Source organism: Montipora foliosa, chromosome 9 (assembly GCF_036669935.1).
Source record: "Montipora foliosa isolate CH-2021 chromosome 9, ASM3666993v2, whole genome shotgun sequence".
NCBI classification, from domain to species: domain Eukaryota; kingdom Metazoa; phylum Cnidaria; class Anthozoa; order Scleractinia; family Acroporidae; genus Montipora; species Montipora foliosa.
The window spans coordinates 12,362,082-12,381,501 of NC_090877.1; the positions used below are offsets into that span (position 1 = coordinate 12,362,082).

Genomic DNA, 19,420 nt, shown 5'->3' on the forward strand with positions numbered 1-19,420 from the left:
GTTTCTCCTCACTCCTTTCTTCCCCCCGTCTTCCACGGTAAGCCGAAGGCCATGGCTGGGTCGCTAGGAATTTCCAGCCACGAGAACAGTCTCTCTCTTGGCTCTGGCAAGCAATGGAAGGTCCAAAATGTATCAGTCATCCAACTTCAACTTAGTAACGCAGGTGTTTATTTATTCAAAAATTTGGTTTTATCAACGGAGTTGATAACGTAAATTGGCCACCGTACAGAGATTTAGCTTTTAGAATCTCTGTACGGTGACCAATTTACATTATCAACTCCGTTGATAAAACCAAATTTTTGTATACTACTTCCCCACCGACGCAGCACCACAGTTTCTTTAGAAACTACCCCTTCATTCATTTGTTTATTTATTCATTTAGTTATTTATTTTGAAGTATACGTAATGTTCATATTAATAAAAAGCACGAGATGAAGACTTCAATGAAATGTTTCCTTTTCATCTAAGCTCACTCTCAAGACAATTAAATTCATCTTAACTGTAAAGTTTTCCACAGTCAGGATCCCTCTGAGGGGGAAAAAAGGCTGGACGCGACAAAAGTGTTGGAAATCGCAATTCTCTATTTTCTCAAATCCCACAATGCATCTTGTTTACCCCTCAAAATCTTGCATAATCATTGTTTTCGATTTCTCTTGGGACAAGAAGATGTCCCAAGAGAAATCGAAAACAATGCCTAGGCAGATTGTTGCGGGGTAAACAAGGTATATTATGGGATTTGAGAAAGTAGAGAATGGAGTTCATAGACGATGCGCTAATGTCACTATTCATCAATATCCCTTTACGTATCACTGAAACAACAGACCACTAAGAAAGCAATATCATACCTTGTAGTCCATCTGTTCAGAGCAGTTAAACACGTATACCATAATCCCAAGTGCTCGTCCCAGATCCTTAGTTGTCTCGGTTTTTCCAGTCCCTGCAGGACCTGCCGGTGCACCGCTCATGGTCAGATGAAGAGACTGGGTCAAAGTGATGTAACACCTATCGGTGAGCGGAGTGATCACCAGACGAGGCGTGTTGCCGAGATATTCGTACGAATATTTGAACTGTGCGTCACAGATGTTAGCAAAGCAGTGGCCACCCTGATCGTCCCAGCGATGTCTGAGCTGGCTAAGCCACAGGAAAGCTTGAGCATTTTCAACTTTCTGCTGGATAAGCTTAGCAACAACGTCACGAGCGTGCACGTCAATTGTACAGATGGTCATGATCTTCTGTCTGTCACCTTTGGTCAGCTCACCAATCAACATGTTGATAAGCGTTGTTAACTGGGAAACCTGATGGCCAACCAAAAAATCCCAAGTTACAATTACATCCTTTGAGTGGCCGTAAACTGAACACCGTAATTGTTATAAAATGACTATAAAATCTATAAAAACGTCTTGACATTTGAACGTTTCCAAAAGTTACTCTAACAAAGTTTTTGGCGGACCCAGGGAAAAATCGCTCTTATTCAGCAGTAAAACTCGGAAACACAAAAAATTAAAACCAAAATGCCACGCTTACGATCAACACGAAGACTGACCCTCCGGCTACCCAAGCTAAGCCTTAGTTTAGAAGATTCTCTTTTGGGACCGCCTTTGTCACTGACTGCATCACTGAGTAATCCAATGATTTCCAATTAACTTTGCTATGTACGCAAGTAAGAATTTATATGAATGGCCAAATAGATCTTACGCTCATGCTGTAGTCTGCATACTTAGAAAGACAACTAAATCGTACCTGCTTCTTGTAATAATCCTTTAGAGCGTTTTCATATCCCTCCTCCAGTCTCCCAAACGCCAACACAACTTCTGTTGTCCACCAGATCTGAGTTCCACAGAGAGCAACCTGGGCCGGGTAGTCAAAGAGCCACTGGTCACGTGGTTTTTCTTCATACGATACCACAGCCTCCGACAGCTGATGGCGCACTGTGGATCGCATGGCGTCCATCACTCGGTTTAGCCAAACCTCGACCTACAAAAATCACAACGTTAGGTTTTACAGAGATCAAAGGACGCGGCAAGTGAGATCTCTTCTCTAAGGGGGCGACGGCGAACTGCGTTTGTGTGACTCAAAAAATGTCGCTGTTTGCCCGGGGCTATAAAATTTATGAAGCCTCCAATACTTCTACATTTTTGCGACGAAGATTGTGGCGACTAAGACCACAAAGCCGTAAATGTGGTGAACCCAAGAGTTAAGAGTCCTTCTGTGCTTACTCCACGCAAAAACCAAGAAAGTAACTAGTTCCACTTGACAAAAGAATTCTAAAAATTTAAACCGGTAATTTTTGTTGAAAAGAAAGCGGTCCTATTCTTTTGATGCATTTCCGTTCTCCTGAACTCCCGGCGTTGTTGCCTAAGCTGCTCGGTAAAAAAAAAAAAATTACGAGAGTTTCATTAGGAAAGCGATGCACGCAATTTACCTGTCCAGAACAATCACAGGTCTTGTCGAAGTCAACATACTCTCCTTCCTTGCTGTACAAGCCGAGGGCTTCTTTTGTCGGATTACCATCATCATCATCTTTGAACTTGAGTTTCGCCATGTTGTCGAACAACTTGGACAAATGGCGGCAGACCTATCAAACAGAAGAAAACGGACCCGTTACGCAAAGAGTTGTTTATCGTCTCTTTTGTCAGGGATGTAAAAACGAAGGGAAAAACAAGAGAGAAGACTGATAAGACCTTCAAAGGCGAAGATGCAATTTTTCGTTTAGTTCACAAGCAGAAATTTTGGATGAAGTTGGCACTCTCTTATTAAGGCTTTAAATTGTATTTGAAAGTAATTAGCAAAATATAGTTCGACAACAGTCCCATTATTTTTTCGGCCCCGGGTTGGGATCCTCTAATCGCCTGAAACCCTCATCAGAAAACAAATGGCACAAGAATAACTACACCCCCCACCCCCTATTTCCCCTTTCCGGTAAGTTTCTTGCGTCCTCAATGTGACTACTATGCAATTAATCTTGTGTTATTTCTTACCTCCACTGGCTGATTGCCCTTTGAAAGAATATCCAGTAGATCTGCTGATGACACGAAGTAAAAGCGCGGGAAAGCGAGACGCTTGGTCTCCAGATACTCGGCCAAGGCTTTCTCGCACAGTGACAATCTGCAACAAACGGTTTCAATGATGTCACGGGGCTCTTAAGCAACTTTTGAAATTTAAAACGAATACATTCTTAGATGATCTTATCGATGTTAACTGAAGCCTGTAATTCAAAGTGAGCGGCCAAGTCTTGTTTATGAACACTAGTTTCAGTTATCAAATGTAGAAATAATACCACCATCATAAACACAACTTTGTTCCCTAATCTTTGCAAACACGTCAGTGGGTTATTTAACTTGCCACAATTTAGGCCTACCGTAAGTGTTAGTTCGGCCTGGGAATCGAATCCACGACGCCCCGCCTGCTGTGATAAGACGCCAGGCCATCAAGGCGGATTTTTAATTAAAGTTAAAGCACATGCACAATACTCTTACCGCCTTGCTACCATGACGAGGAGGACTGCCGAGATTGGCGCGCGGATATTTGGTAGCCTACGTGTAGCCGCACACTCCCCCCCCCCCCCCCAAGAGAAAAACGCGAGGGTTTTTCTTTCGGGGGGAGGGTACGGCTACACGTAGGCTAATATTTGGTAATATCCATTGACTAGATCGAAATAAATAGGCCACTTCGGAAAATACCATAAGACTCTTTGTTTGTCCCCCCAAATTTTGAATAAGCATTGTTTTTGTTTTCTCTTTGGACCATTGTAAGTCCCAAGTACAATGGTTCCAAGAGAAACTGGAAACAATGCTTATGCTAAATTTGGGGGGGACAAACAAAGATTATTATAGTATTCTCCGAAGTGGCCTATTCAGGTTGACCACTGTAGAGAAGCCTGAAATGCTGACGTTTCCAGCCCTTGCCCTTTGTCAGAGCGAACTGAGGAAACATGACTCCGTCAGCTTTAAATCAGAGTAACACTCAAAGCACGAGTTCTAAGTTCTGAGCACACGCAAATAGATGTGAAAGTGCAGTTTTTCACTAACGAAAAAAAAAAAAAAGACTGGATCGAGCCTACAAGTCCGGGGCCCTATTTTGTTGGAGCCACTTTCGCGCTCCGTAAAGGATTCGTATAGAAAGTGAAGTTATGGGTAAAAACGGAACCTCCTTCGATATTATGCCGAAAAAACTTTGAAAGTGGTTCATACAACATTGACAAATCGCTTTCCTCTCACTTTGAACTCTTACGCTGAGGACTCAAGGTGAACCCAACAAGATAGCCTTTTGCTTGGCGCCCGACCCAGTCTACTCTTTTTATATCATTGAGTTTCTTTTTCAAGTGCGTTTTCAGAAATGAAAACTCGTATTCAAAATCCAATCTTAAGATCACTAATGGGGACCTGTTGATCGGAGGACGAGGACGACTACGAGTAGGAGTTTTCCGTTCTGAGCATGCGCACTTCGAAAAATGTCGGCCTCCAAACCTTATGCGCATGCTCAGTACGGAAAACTCCTACTCGTAGTCGTCCCCTTCCTCCGATCTAAAGGTCCCTAATGATGATGACGACGATAATGATGATGACGACGATAATGATGATGATGACGATAATGATGATGATGACGATAATGAAGATGATGGCAATAATGATGATGATGAAATATAAAAGGACAATGACAAAGCAAAATAACATTTCTTTGAGTGAAGAATTCTACTCTTGGTATGCAGTGATGTTCTTATCCATTCGTTTTTCGCGGTTACCTTCTATAACTATGTACATCATACATACATACATTCATCGCCCACTCACCTTTCTTGTAAGTTTTCCAGTTTCTCATACAGACCATCTCTGTTACAACAATTCACCACATTCGGGATTTCTGCGGCCTCCTTCATCAGTTCCTGTGATTGGTAAGAAGTTCTCTTTAGTACCTAACTGCTCAGCTCACGAGGTCGGACCGAAGGAGCTGTGCTGCCGGCTAGGCGCTCGGCCCCTGCACACACGACCCATATATGACCTCGAAGCACAGAACCACAGCCTGATGGAATAGGCCGGGAGTCGATTTTGAGTAGGGAGGAAAACCGGACTACCCGGAGAAAAACCCTCGGAGTCAGATTGAGATCAACTGAAACTCAGCCCACATACGACCCGAGCCAGAGTTAAACCCGGGTCACAGAGGTGGGAGGCACGGTTGATGACCACTAAACGGTTGATGACCACTAAACCATCCTAACTCCCCTGTTTTAGTGTAACAAATCATCCGAAATTGTAAAACATACAAAGGCAGAATATTGTGCGGGGATTTTTTTTCAACCAAATCTAGCCACCCTTGTCCCTTGTTTTTCATTCCCTCCCCTCTCCTCCCCCTGAAAAAGTAACTGATTATTGAATTCGTTCTCACAAAAAAACCTTACCTTGAAGTCAACATCGATGCCATCAAATCGTTTGGAGTCCTCGGGTAACTGGTTACGAATGTCTTCCGACCCGATGAAGATGCTTTCCAAGTGAGACCATGTACGTTGCACCTCAAACCAGATCGATATCACCGAATCTGATACCGATAGTTTCTTCTGCCACAATGATACCTCCTCCAAGAAATGCCCGATGTATTTGGATGTGATAAGATTTTGAAGTTGTACCTATAAAAAAGAGGATTTTTATGCCAACAGTATCTCCGTGATCCTGCTTTTCTCACGTAGCACCGGGTACGCATTGCTGGTTAAATAACACACTTTTTCCATCTTCGCATGTCGGAATAACATTCTTCAGTTATGCCGCGTCGCTCGCCTTTCCATTGAAATAGTTTTCAACCTTTCATCCACATCAAACATTTTCAACCTATGTTTTGGGTAGGTTATTTCACAAATAAATTAGCGTAGACAGCGGTTTACAACAAGCATTTTAGCTCCAATCCAGAATATCTCTGACGGATTTGGATCAAGTAAAAAAATTCTTTTCTCCTCCTTTTCTGCCTTTGTGACACTGTCTTTGACAGCGCACAGCCTTCACGGCATGTTCGAATATTGGCCAAAATGATAACGACTTGGAATGCCTTTTAGTATATCACCTGTTGTACGCTGTTTAAAATGATCGCCCCTTTTAAGTTGACAAAGTCTTGTCTTTTCATACCTGATTATCTTCCAGAGTTTCAATCAATTCCTCGCTTGATTTCAGCAACGGTATACCTGTTCTGAGATGACTTTCATACTCAAACTCCATCTGAGACCACGTGACATCCAATTCCTTCAAAACCTTTTCCATTCCCAGTTCCTTAGTGGCTTTGTCAACGATTCCACGAACTTCGTCTTCAAAGTTGTGCAAGTTGAGGGCCAGCAGATCGGCCAAGTTTGTGTCTTCATTCATAATGAACTTCACCTGTAAAGACAAATAATTTCCCACAAGGTGAAAAGTTTCGTTAAGTGGTTCTTGTGATGTTCAATTCTATTTTCACTGGCATCTTGTGTCATGAAAGGGCAGAACGCATTGAACATGAACGTGGGCCTGTGTTATTTAGCTATGACCCGACCGGTGCTCTGTTTATTTGTTTGTTGGCTTGTTTTTAAACAAAAACAGGACCTAGCATTGGTTAAACCTTCTCACTGTCATAATAATAACCCTCTACAGTAAACTCGATGGTAACCGGGTTCATGCGAGCTGACATTAGTAGCGATCTTCAGATTGGAGTACGAGAACGATTACGAGTCATTGTCGTCACCAGAGCTTCGGATCGGCCCAAGGCTCTGGGAAACTCTATGTTGGAGAACATACCCCGTAGGATTCTTATAGCCAAAAAGTGGCTATTTGAACCTTACGGCGCCTGTTCGCTCCTCGTGCTAACATGAATGCCACATCAATCTTTTTGATTGTTCTTCACGATAACCAATGAGAAGACACTTTGTTTCAAGGTTCTCCAGAGCTTTTCTCTCCCTCAGTCAAGGGAAGAGGTCTGGGGTCGAGATTGGACTACAAGTAAGAGTTTTCCGTACAGGGCACGCACATTACGTTTAAATAACAAAATTTTTCGAAATGCGCGAGCTCAGAACTGAAAAATCGTACTCCTAGTCGTCCTCGTACTCCAATCTGAAGTTCGCTACTCACAGAGCTAGAGGAGAAAAAGGTCAGAAACAATGCTTCAGGGTCTAGTTGTTCAAAGCCCGATTAAACTAATCCTGGATTACTGGAAACTTTTCTTTCAGTTGATTTACCGATCAAAAAGTATCCACAAGATTATAGTCTTCAATGAATAATACTATGTTTTCCTTCACTATAAAATTATACTGTTAACGCTTTTTTGAAAGTCTTAAATCAAACATCGGTCGGTATTTAATCCAGGATTAGAGTTAATCGCTTTTGAATTGATATTACGAAGAAAATGTGACGAACTTACCTTGGTGGCCTGCATAAGCTGTTGCCAATGACGATCCCGAATGGCGGGATTCTGCAACTCGCCCACGGCCCTCAATGACGTCACCATGTTCTTGACAGTAGAGTCCAGTCCGGTGAACGCGTCCCAGGCTCGCATCTCCTTGTCGAGTCCTCGTATCTCCTTCACAAACCGCTTGCACTCCATTTCCATGTTCTCGACATTGATGTCCGTCCAAAGAGTGTCCTTCCATTCCTCAATACTGCTTAGTACAACTTCGATCATGTCCCACAGGTGTTTAAGCAAGAACACCTCTCGGCGACAAGCTCGCAATTGTTTGTAATCAGGGAAGTTGACTTCAAAGAGTCCTGCAGACTCTGACAGAGCATTCATTTCTTCTTCCATGGCAAGGATCTGGACATTAGCCTGCAAAAGCACAATGGAGCCGTCTTCAAACGAGTGTGGGAAGTAGTTTACCAATTCCTACGCTTCATCACGATTAAGGGTCAGAATATTCCGCGTAAATCTTTGAAATTTGAAAACAACACATAATAGACAGAGTGGTCCAATTTTAAGTCGCAAACTAATTCTTGGGACGCGGTATAATCCAAAGATAGAGGGTATTCAAGTACCGAAAAGTCAAACATACTAGGAACCATAGTTTATTCATTCATCTCCAACAAAAAGAACATAACATTAGATCATCAAAGTAATTTATTGGCTACTTTGAAGTTCACTAGCCTTTGGCTATCACCTGCTACCTTCATAGAATAAAAACTTAGTCACTTCACTTCACTTCATTGGAAATGATAACGTACCTTGTCAAGTCTCTCATAATACTGTGTGGAGTCAAACTGGAATGGAGCTGTCTTACGGAAGTCTTCTCTGAATTCGTGCTGTTTGATCTGCAGAGAAGGGAGAAAAACGCATCACAAAGGTATGCATTCTTTCCCACAAGTGTAATAGCAATATACTGGAAAATTATATTTGTCGAAGGTACACTTGTCAGTCCTTCACAATAAAGAAACAGATCAGGATGTAGCGATAACAACTGCTTTCCAAGGCCCAGTTTGGGCTCATCCTGGACAGGTTATTAACGAATAAAAAAAAGTTGCCAAAAGACATTTAGCCTTCAATATTGCCTCAAACTTTTCGTCTATCTTCAGCATAAAATTACATTTGATCACGGATTGGTGTTTATCGACTTCAATTTGAAAACTGGGCCCAGATTGGTCGAAAATTTGTTAAAACTAAATGGACAAAAGAACTTTAAGTTTGCCCCAAACTCAATAGAATTGCATCCTATATGAATCCAAGGTAATTAGAGGTCACAAGTATCTGAAAAAAGAGAGATGGTTTCACAGAAATAACGTTACAAAATTAACTTACATCAAACTGTCCACATTTTCGTCTAATGATGGCGACCTCAGAGGCCTGCAGCGGTGCTACTTGCTGTTTCACTGTCACTTGAATCTTCTTAGTGTTATTCCACTGTTCTGGGAGTTCCTGTTATTTAAAAAAAAAATGAAATAAAATGTTTTATAGCTGATGTTCCTTCTAGAAATTAACAGAGAAAATTAATTTGTTTTTGGAACTCTTGACTCCAAAAACGATGCTAAACGCTCTCTGATATTATAATTACCAGAGTTCCGCGAGGTTTGTACCTGAAGTTGTGTATGTACTTCCTCTGGCATTTCCTGTCCGTACGTCTTGAGCAGCTCGATAGTTTGTTTCAGCGGTTCGAACATTTCATCAGTGACTGTCTGCCTGTCCTTGACTGCCATCAAGTGTCCCATCACAGCAACAAGGCCATTGTAATCGCCTTCTTCAACCGACTGAGTCAGACCAACATCTGCTACCTTGATGAACTCCGCTAAGTCATTCAGACTGCAAAAAAGACACACTGGCATGTTAGACACTTGACTCAAGAAGGAAAGAAAGAAAGAAAGAAAGAAAGAAAGAAAGAAAGAGAGTGGAGTGAATTGGAACTCAAAATACGTACAGCTATTCAATTCAGTTCAACAGAAAATGGGAAATTCGGCCTAACCTTGAATCACCTGAGGGCCAAACAGCAAGGTTATTTTTTTCATACTGCTTGAAAGAAACAGCAGAAAAATGATGCAGAGCCAGAAAACATACAAATTTAGGGAAAAGAGCACTTCCAAGACTTCGGCGTCAAAGGCGAATGCTTCCCCGAGAAAAAAGCCAGTCGGAGACTGGATGTGTGTACTGCTTTTGTTGCCGGAGAACTGTCTTCTACACTTGCAGAGAGCTGTCACGTGAATGTTCTTTGTCTTGAGCCTTTACTCGCGTGCAATGTGCACCTATTTTCTCACAAGTACTTGCTCACTCTTACACTCACCCCAACAAACCGGAGACATAATGGATATAAGGGAAGTGCAAAATAAAGACGCTCAGTTTTGCTTTCTAAAAAAAGGGTTATTTCTAGCGTTTTAAACCATTCCAATAGGATCCACCCATGACAAAACTTTACCTGTTTGTGACATGATCAATAAGATGTTGTTTGAACATGTAGCTCCATCTCTTGATGATATTCAGCAGGGCCTGTTTGAAAGGTTTGGCGTCCACGCGGAACCACGTGTCAAAAATCTTCGTCCCTTCCACTTCGTCAACTTCAGCGTAAAGTTTTTCGTAAGTGTCAATCTAAAAGCGATAACAAAACAGTAAGCCCAAACTAGGTTTTCTTAATTGCCATGCACGTTTCACAAAATTAAAATAGGAGACTTTTTTTCATAAAACGCTCTAATCTAAACACATTGACCAGAGCTGAATATTTAATGTATAATTTGCGACGACTTGTACGGCGCTTTTGTGCCATTTAATGCACAAACCAGCAGTAAAGACATGGAGAGATAGCGTCGACGCACACACATAAATCCTACAGGATATTGCTTATAAACCGTTACCTCCTAACGCCACGTAACAAAAGAAACTGCGTCATAAGTAGAGATGACAAGAGCACGCGCGCGCGCGCCCCAAATTCAGTTTCTCTTGCACAGATACCCGCGAAATCAGTTTTTACAGTACTAATGACAAATGCAAATTAACTCCGAAAAAGGCTTTCTCTGATTTCTGTTCACATACAGTTCTTTTCGATGAGACACGACGTTACCTCGGCCACAAAAAAAAAAACTACATGCATTGCTAAAAATGCATTGTCAATTGAGTTACCCTTGTTGAGGTTTCGCTACGAAATTAAAAATCTATTTTCGCTACTACGCGTAGCAGCATATTCTCACTTGTTCCGTAAAAAAGAAAAGGATTAATTTTCTCCATTAAATATCGAAATTAATTTCGCGATGCCTTTGGTTTTACATCACTGGCTTTGTGGTTGGCTTTAAAATGTTACTCTCTGTTCTCGGCAAAGCAGAGGCCAAGAACTTCCTCATGTGCATTTTCCCGCTCTTTGCTCCCACCGCCGATATACAATGCTTATAACGATTGGCTGATTTGATTCTCTTCATCTGTCGTGATTAAAGGGAACCTCCACTAAAACAACAAAATAGCTTTAAACCACAGAACATAATGTTTACAATTGGAATTGCTCAATCTTTTTCCAATGAAAGCGTTTGTATTCGAGAAAAATAAATTCCAAAAACACTTATTTTGGATTTCAAATTTCCCGGGCGCCGCCATCTTGAATAATTGTGACGTAACTTGGTTGCCCTATTGTTCCAGAACAATCGCTCTTTGTATCAGAACAATAGGGCAACCAAGTTACGTCACAATTATTCAAGATGGCGGCGCCCATGAAATTTGAAAGCCAAAATAAGCGTTTTTGGAATTTATTTTTCTCGAATACAAACGTTTTCATTGGAAAAAGATTGAGCAATTCCAATTGTAAACATTATGTTCTGTGGTTTAAAGTTATTTTGTTGTTTTAGTGGAGGTTCCCTTTAAGACAGATAAAGAGGTTAAGCATGACGTTTACGGACAACGGCAAACGGGAGGCTCCTGCTTATCATAAAAGCGTAAAACTTCTCTCATTCTAACTTGTCTCGCTCCTTTGAGAAGCTTGAGAATTGAGCTAATGCCGAGCAGGGTTCTTACATTTTCGGCAAAAAACCCTAATTTCACTCCGACGTTTGCCGTTTGGCGTAAACGTCATGCTTAGCCTCTCTTATAACTTGTCAATTCGGACCGGACAGCACACGTACCTGTTCTTTGAACTGCGCTAGAGTAGGTGGATTCTCTGGGACACCTTCCTCGGCATGAGCTTCAATTTCTTCCGCGGTTAGCACGTGATTATACAACAGGAACTGCCTCATGAATTCGTTGCGGTCGTCAAGCCACAAGTAGGCATATATGTCAAACGAGCTGCGATATTCATTTGCCTTGTTCATGATACTGGTTACACGATCCATCAAGTCTTGTCGCATCTCGGACAAATCAAGCATGTCTTCAACGTCGTTCTGATAGTGTTCTGATCCACTGTGTTCAGCTAATCTCTTGACAAGCGACGCCATCTTGTACACATCATTAACGATACTTTCGACGAGTTCGTAAAATCCATCGGTGACACCGAAATCCAGCGATGGAATGAACACCATCTCAGGCTGCTGCAGCTCTAGTTTTGCCTCAAACAGGCCTGTGGTGTTATGTTTAGAGTCTGTGTTTTCCAAAAGATAATTGAGTGAACAGTGAATACAGTTAAAGAAACCGTCCAAGACCATGTCGTCCAGATAGTCGACATACGCTCGCCAAATGTCAGTCGGCGCATCTGCTTTGAACAGCTCCAAGTTATTCTGAATAGTAAACACAACACACGGTTTAATTCCAAGGCATACTTAAAGTAATTTTAAAATCTACAACCTACGAGGTAGAATAAGTACAAGAAAAGTTTGGAGGTCCATAGACCTTTTTGCAGATATGGCGGCCATTTTGATTTCTATTGTTTCAAATAGCTATTATGGGATGCCCAAGAGGGCAAATACATATTAAATTGCCCCCTGAGCATCCCATAATGTCTTTCGAAACAAGAGAAATCAAAACGGCCGCCGTATCTGCAAAAAGGTCTATTCCAACTTCAGCCCATCTATTACACGTCAAGACAAAATTAAGAATAGGGAATACGACAGAATTTCGTGAATTTCCAAAAAAATTACGTATTTCTCGAAACTGAACTTACGTCCGAAACTATGTGACGTCATAAAGCCCACAACAGGGCTCCTTAACTGAGCAAAACTCCTTGTAGTGTGTCTACTTTCTATTGGATTCGTGGGCGAGTACTATACAGCTGTGAGTACAAAGTCACTTGAGTTCTCAGCATGCCTACTGGCTTTGTAGGTCGAGTTTTTATACAGTAGCGTGTTAAGACCGTTCAGTAACTAATGACTGAACAACATATCCCTTGGGCTAGATAGGGCATCTCCATTTGTGTAACCCATACTTTCTCATATAGGGAAGATATCGTTAACGTCACCTATTGTCATTAATGTGCCAACCAGAGCTTCACTGGCTGTTCCTGCGGTTGGCAAATTTGAAAAACAAAAGCAATGTTGTAAACAGATATCTTTCCCATACGGACACGGCATGTCGCTTCCTTGGAGTGTATCCTATAAAGAATGATCAGTGGTCTGGGTAGAAACAGGTGGAAAAAATCGTAAATACCTTCATTCGCTCATGGATTTTGTCTCCTGCTTGTTGGATCAAAGAGTAACGCTTGTTCAGGTTCGTTTCGCTGTCCTATCCAATAGAAATCAAAAGAATCGTTACCACATTTCCAATTCTCCTGCTCAAAATTTCACGCGCTACAGACCATTTCCGAGTTGTTGTTTGTCTCGGTTTTGAAGTGAGTCTTGGTGCTCAACTATTGTAAGGGAAATGAGTTTGATTTTCACAAGAATACGCAACTCATTTCCATTTGAATGGTTGTGCACCGGGACTCGATTTAAAACTGAGGCATGCAGCAATTCGGAGCAAGGATGGCACAGTCGGTTAGTGCGCGGCCTTGGTGCTAGAGGTCCCTGACTTTGATTCCCGAATCCCACATCCTTACTTCGTCTTCTTTCCGTTCTGTGTAGCTTAAGTAGCTTTAAACACCTGTAAAAACGGAGCACTGATGGAGAGGGGGGAGTAAAATGAGCGCACCGTCAACCCCAGGTTTGTCAGTTACATTACTGTTACGAGTTATCAACGTTAAATATGGTTGCTACTTTACTTTACTTTACTTTAAATGGGTTATTGAATATGAAAACAGCTCACCAAAGGTAATACGAAAAAAAGGAGCACAAAATCGCAAAATGAGGACAAATGTGAACCAAACCCGAAGAAACTGATTTTTAAGGAAGCTCGTGCTCTTTCGATCTGTCCACATTGGCTTACATGCAAATTTACCTTTTGCTTACTCTCCCCTTTTCAAAAAGCTTACTTGCTGGTAAAAGATGGTTTCCTTTAGCAGCGCAAGCATAAACACAAGTAAAATACGCAAACCCACGAACTTTCTTATTTGTGCCCTTCGTAATAAAACAATAAAAATTAATAATAAAGACTTCTGAATTTGCGTCTGTTGCTCGTGTTTTTGCTTTCGTCGCTAAGGAAAAACCGAGCCTTCCTCGTTCGTTTCATGAAAAAAAAATCGACCGAAAATACCGTACATCTGCATTTCCATCAAGAAAATCTGTCCTACATAATAATGCGTACCTCAATGTTGAGTAGTCCTTCCTTCTTGCGCTCTTTCCGTTCGTACAATGGTGCTTCACACCATTTCGTCATAAGCTGACTCATACTTTCAACATTGTTTTTGGCTGCTTGTACTCGTTTCTCCAGGTCATGGACCATCTCCCTTGTCTTCTCAATGTATTCCCATGCACCTTGTTAACAAAATCAAGAAAAGCAAGGACGCTGAAGGTTTTGTTTACACGGATTTATTTTGAACATAGCGCGCTTTTTTTGGAAGGCCCTGGATTTTTTAACCCCCTTATCAGGCACAACACTTCTCTCCAATAACTTTACAATACTTATCTAAAATTTTATAAAATAATTAGGATAGTACGCGCACTTTCATCGGTCAATAGCTGTGTTTGGATGAGAGTATGTAAACACGGCTGTGACATCAAACGAATTTTGATTGGCTAGTAGGAAATATGAGCGTGTATCAAGAAAATCTGTTTCAATCAAGAAGTAAAAAAACCAGCATTTTCCTTCATTTGTCTATTTATTTTTGAGAATAGTTTAAACAGTTGCGTGAAACAAAGCAGGGTTGGTAGAGTGGTTAGAGAGTTCGCTTTTTACACTTGATTTGATGTCTGAAGAGTGCCTTATGTCTTAAAACTCTAGCACCAAATGCATATCATAACCAATAGGCACAAACCTTCACTGTTCCAGTTGAGCGTTGTTTCAGCTTGCTGCAGTTGGTTGTCTATCTCTTGCAACTGCCCTTCCACCAGAGGAAACTCCACATCAAGCAGCGTTTCCCTTATCTTGTTGTACCACGCAACAGTCAAGTCAAGGTTGGAGAGGAATTTGTGAAAGGTCTCATTCCGTGAGTAAATGCCTGTAGCACTCTCGGGAATACTCTCTAGGGTTTCATTTTGAGCAATTTCAAGATATTTAACCTCACGAAGCACTGCTATCAGCTGAAACAAAGAAAAGTGTTCTTATAAGTATGATGAAGACATGGTGATATGGTCACTCTTATGTTTGCTTTATCATTCAGAACACAAGCAGAGAGCGAAGACAAACACAGATTTTTCGCATGAAAGAGCTAACACCCAGTTATCTTGAAATCCATTGCTGTCCAAAAAACACAATCGCTTGCAAGGCCTTGCTTGTCCGACAAGCTTGTGCACAAATACCTCACAAAAGCACATTCCATGATTCAGAGCTAATCTTTCAAATAGGAAGATTTTTTTAATATCAAAAGCAGTCATTATAACGAGCAACATATAGGATCTGGCTAAACAACAAAAAATCTTTACATAATTTCACTTTCAATTCTTATTTTCTGGATATGAACGATCTCCTTTAGGGTGTGAAATATGTCCGGTTGATTGTCTTTCACTGAACAACCCTGGTAATTGCTTGAGAAAGGGATCGGTAGGTCAATTACTGTTCAAAAGGCCATCTTTAATAGGGACAGAGTTTTTGAAGAGGTTCTCATTTTTGGCACGAGGCACTCACGTATTTTAGACGAAAAATAATTTCTCAAACAGACCTGAGGATCAAAATTGACTTTAATGAGTTTTGTGTTGCTATCCCGTATGATAAGAGGTTTGTCCAGATTTTTTTGTGAGATAGATCCAACATCTGTGGTCCAATCGGCATAAACTTTCTCTTCATACCTGTGAAAGATCATAGTCACGTTAATGATTTTTAAACTGCTTACAAAATTTTAACTTTAATAGATGTACTGCACCTAGCTAGCATCTACGGGCCTCTTTTGGTGATTGATTGGTGAAATTGGTGATTTAGAGCACTTGAGAATCACATTGGGGACAGCAAGTAACTCGGAAATGTGATGCTAAATAAATGAAGAGAAAGACACTGCCTTCACAACGGCATCTTCAGTATTATTTGAGCTAATACTTATGATAGTGATGAAGACAACGATAACAGTAACGGTAACGGTAATGGTAATAATAACGATGGCAGTAACGGTAACAATAACGATAATGAATATGATAATGATAATAACACGCTCCTAAACAAGAAAATACAAATTATCTCAGTAACACTTGCCGTAATAAAATTGCGAAAAATGCTAAACTTACGTGCCCAGCAGTTTACTCATTTCATCAAATTTGTTGAAAATAATCATAGCCTCAGCTGTCTCAAGGGTGCTGCAAACCAAAAGATTGTCATTATAAGAAAGGTTTTGATACTAATATGCCAACGTTTCGTAAAAAGCTGAAAATCATGGCCAATAATTGAGGCCAAAGCACACCTTGCACAGTACCTACCCATGATTAACAGAAAGCTTGAGAGTGTGCATTGGTTTAGTGATCCTGTCTCGAAGTTCCTGGGACCACTTCAGGGCCCCTGCAACATGAGGCATGTTCTTGTTGATTGGCATAGTTTGTTCTTCATTTGCAAAGGTCATTTGACCATCAAATATCACCTTGGCTTCATCTAGTTCCTCTTCATACATTTTGAGAAGGACAGGATACTTGTACTCAAAATCTGCGTGAATGAGTGGTCGATCCAGCAATGAGCCAAAGCAATCAAGAAGCTAAAAAGTGGGACAGAAAGATTTTGAGTCAGTGTACAGAATGTCCACTGTTTAGATGTGGCTAGATTAAATTTAGGAATGGTTAAAAATGAGAAAAATGTGTTGAGAGGGTGTGGCCCCCTCTTTTTAAGGTGGCTTAAACCAGTTGGAGGAAATGTCTTATTGTCAAGGCAACAACAGAGTCACCTAAAAATGCCCTATATTTTGTCTTCAAATGCTAATATCTCAAAAACTCTAACTTGTTAGCCCCAATTTTTATTGCTGGAAAGGAAAGTGATTACAATAGCACTGCAAAGTTAAAAAATATCTGTGGTATTAGAGCGAACTTAAACTTTTTCCAAATGTGCAGGATTTATTTTTGGTTTTACCTTGAGAGCTGCTTCTGTACTTGGACAATCATCAAACCCTTGGCAGACGATGGAAGCAAGCCTTCTGTCCAGATCAGCTATTCTCTCTCTGAATTGGTTGTAATCGTCAACAAATTCCTGAGAATGCAATGAAGAGCGAGTATTACAGAAACTGTACATTTTTAACCTCAACTTTACTCAATTTATTTATTACTCTATCAGTAACTACAGTGTAACCAAAAAAAAGTTAGATGAAGCATGTCTCCAATAAATATGATTATCAAAAATAAGATTTAACAAAAAGGTTTATTTAATCACTTATCGTCAACATAATTTCAGTCTTGTAGAAGTAAAGCAGGTCAATTGGAAGCTGAACCTACTCTAATTAAACACAAAATTATTAAATTTTAATTTCTAAAGAAACTGTGGTACTGCGTCTGTGGGGGATTGAAACAAAAATCGATTTTATAAAACGAGTTGATAAAGGTCGAATAACCACCGTGAAAGATTTAGAAAGCTGACGTTTCGAGCGTTAGCCCTAACGCTCGAAACGTCAGCTTTCTAAATCTTTCACAAAATTATTAAGGCACACAATTATAAAGGTGTGACACATTCAGAGCTAGACTGTCAGCAATAATTCATGCCACGCAAAAGCACATAGCAGCATTATAATGTTTCTAATAATTTTTAGAAGATCCTTGTCATTCTTATTTTATTGCTTGTTAACATCATAGCATGATAACATAGTTTTATCACCATGGATAATGTTTAACTAAGACTTCTATCTGTTTTACTTTGACTGTTGATTGTCATATTAAATTACAATTATATTAGTCATTATTGGCTGAATTCAAGCAAACCTAGAAGGTGGAGCATTTCCTTTCGTGGTGCATCGTCGTAATTAATGCAATATTTTAAAACAAAAGAACAAAACCACTTCAAAATTCAGAACAGGTAATGTTCATAACTCTTTAACAAAGTGCAGCTAACAAGGTGTATGCCAAATTGCATATCCATGAAAGAAGCTATTGAATGGCTGAATGCAAAATCACTTTTTCATCTTTTGCAGTGGATTTTCATCAAATTGCAGTCAAATTATTTAAATAACTTTTGCAAGGAACTGGCCCTTAAGTCGAATAGAATAAGCAAAAATTCAAAGCCATAGTATGAAAGCATGCAGGGAAAAGTTTATTTTCCAGCCTCTTTTCACTGTTAGTATTCGGCATGTATATTTCGGGGGTGGGGGTTAGGGGGTGAGGGGTAAGGGATTGGGGATTGGGGGTAGGGGTGAAGGGTACCATAGCTGAAACAAGTTCCCAAACCTTTACAAAAATGCTAACCTTAGGCTTAACATTATCTAAAGCAATAGCGTTTAGGCCTAAGGTTAGCATTATTTTTTTAAAGTTTTGGGTTGTTTCAGCTACAGTCCCCCTCAGCCCCTACCCCCTACCCCTACCCCTACCCCCACCCCCAGAATTGACATTCCATTGGTATTCATTTTCAAACATTGTGACTTGAAAAGCTAATTAATGGAAATAAGGCATTGCTCTCTGTATGCATGTGCAAAAATAGGGAAATACTATTTCACAAAGATTATTATCATTAACCATCCACATGTGTTAATACTCATACCCTGTTTGTAGGATCCAGTCCATCATATGTACGATTGCCAAAGACTGAAAAAATCTCACTGAATTCTGCAAAGATCTCAACAACTTGATGGCTGAGCATCTTGCCCTTGATACCACCCAGTTCCACTTTTTCCAACTTGGCAAACTCCATAGCTGTGCAAAACAGGTCCTGAAAAACAAAGAGCACAGGGGCCAATGAAAATCAATTTGACTACAACGAAAAATTACATTTCTTCCCGTTATCCTTAAAAAATTATCGTCTTCTACCATGGATACTAGGATACATGGATACATGGATCCATGTATCATCATCTTTCATGATACATGGATACCAAATGTCTTAGTTTATACTGTAAGTCAACTTACCTCCAATATTTATCAATAAAGCCATCAGATTTAGTAAATTATCTGAAGGGCTCCATTTTTTCTATATGTACAATAATGATACCAACAGTTTCTTTGTCATTAACTTAAAGGACGTTTCATTCACAAACCTCCACGACCCCCAATCTCTGGACAAATTGATCGATCCTTGTAAACACCAGTTCATTGGCAAACTCCCATTGCTTGACTTCTTGTCCCTCCTTAAAAAACTTTTGGATGTTTTTTCTGTCTTCCTCAAAGTGCTCCTTAAAACAGGTGCAAATCGCAATGGCTTTCTGGGTTTTCTCATAAGCTTCTTCAGCTTCTGACTTAAAAATCTCGGCAGGATCTAAGTATATCCTTGCCTATGAAGAAACAAAAGAAGTGATTAATTAAGGATGTATCAGTACCAGGGTAATAATTACTTGAATCAAGAATGATCATCCTTGTTAATTAAAAGGGAGCAAATGGTACCAGCTGGTAATAAGCTGTAATGGAAAGAGGAATTGAATTGAGGGATTTGGGCACTAATGAGGGCACTGTAC

The 19,420-nt window shown here is 40.4% G+C and overlaps 1 protein-coding gene across 1 annotated transcript in view; it reads right to left on the minus strand.

The window, feature by feature from the left end:
- LOC137972036 (dynein beta chain, ciliary-like) overlaps positions 1-19,420 on the minus strand; it is a 62,873-nt gene that overhangs the window by 35,072 nt on the left and 8,381 nt on the right. The window contains exons 6-27 of the mRNA XM_068818838.1: positions 19,007-19,240; positions 18,514-18,681; positions 16,903-17,019; positions 16,266-16,534; positions 16,077-16,145; positions 15,521-15,647; positions 14,678-14,942; positions 14,008-14,177; positions 12,976-13,050; positions 11,523-12,110; positions 9,839-10,008; positions 9,009-9,231; positions 8,734-8,850; positions 8,163-8,249; positions 7,369-7,770; positions 6,111-6,356; positions 5,396-5,620; positions 4,791-4,882; positions 2,979-3,105; positions 2,423-2,575; positions 1,741-1,974; positions 846-1,295 (exon numbers count right to left, since the gene is read on the minus strand). Of these exons, the coding sequence (XP_068674939.1) occupies positions 846-1,295; positions 1,741-1,974; positions 2,423-2,575; positions 2,979-3,105; positions 4,791-4,882; positions 5,396-5,620; positions 6,111-6,356; positions 7,369-7,770; positions 8,163-8,249; positions 8,734-8,850; positions 9,009-9,231; positions 9,839-10,008; positions 11,523-12,110; positions 12,976-13,050; positions 14,008-14,177; positions 14,678-14,942; positions 15,521-15,647; positions 16,077-16,145; positions 16,266-16,534; positions 16,903-17,019; positions 18,514-18,681; positions 19,007-19,240 (4,608 nt within the window). The remainder of the gene's footprint in view (positions 1-845; positions 1,296-1,740; positions 1,975-2,422; positions 2,576-2,978; positions 3,106-4,790; positions 4,883-5,395; positions 5,621-6,110; positions 6,357-7,368; positions 7,771-8,162; positions 8,250-8,733; positions 8,851-9,008; positions 9,232-9,838; positions 10,009-11,522; positions 12,111-12,975; positions 13,051-14,007; positions 14,178-14,677; positions 14,943-15,520; positions 15,648-16,076; positions 16,146-16,265; positions 16,535-16,902; positions 17,020-18,513; positions 18,682-19,006; positions 19,241-19,420) is intronic.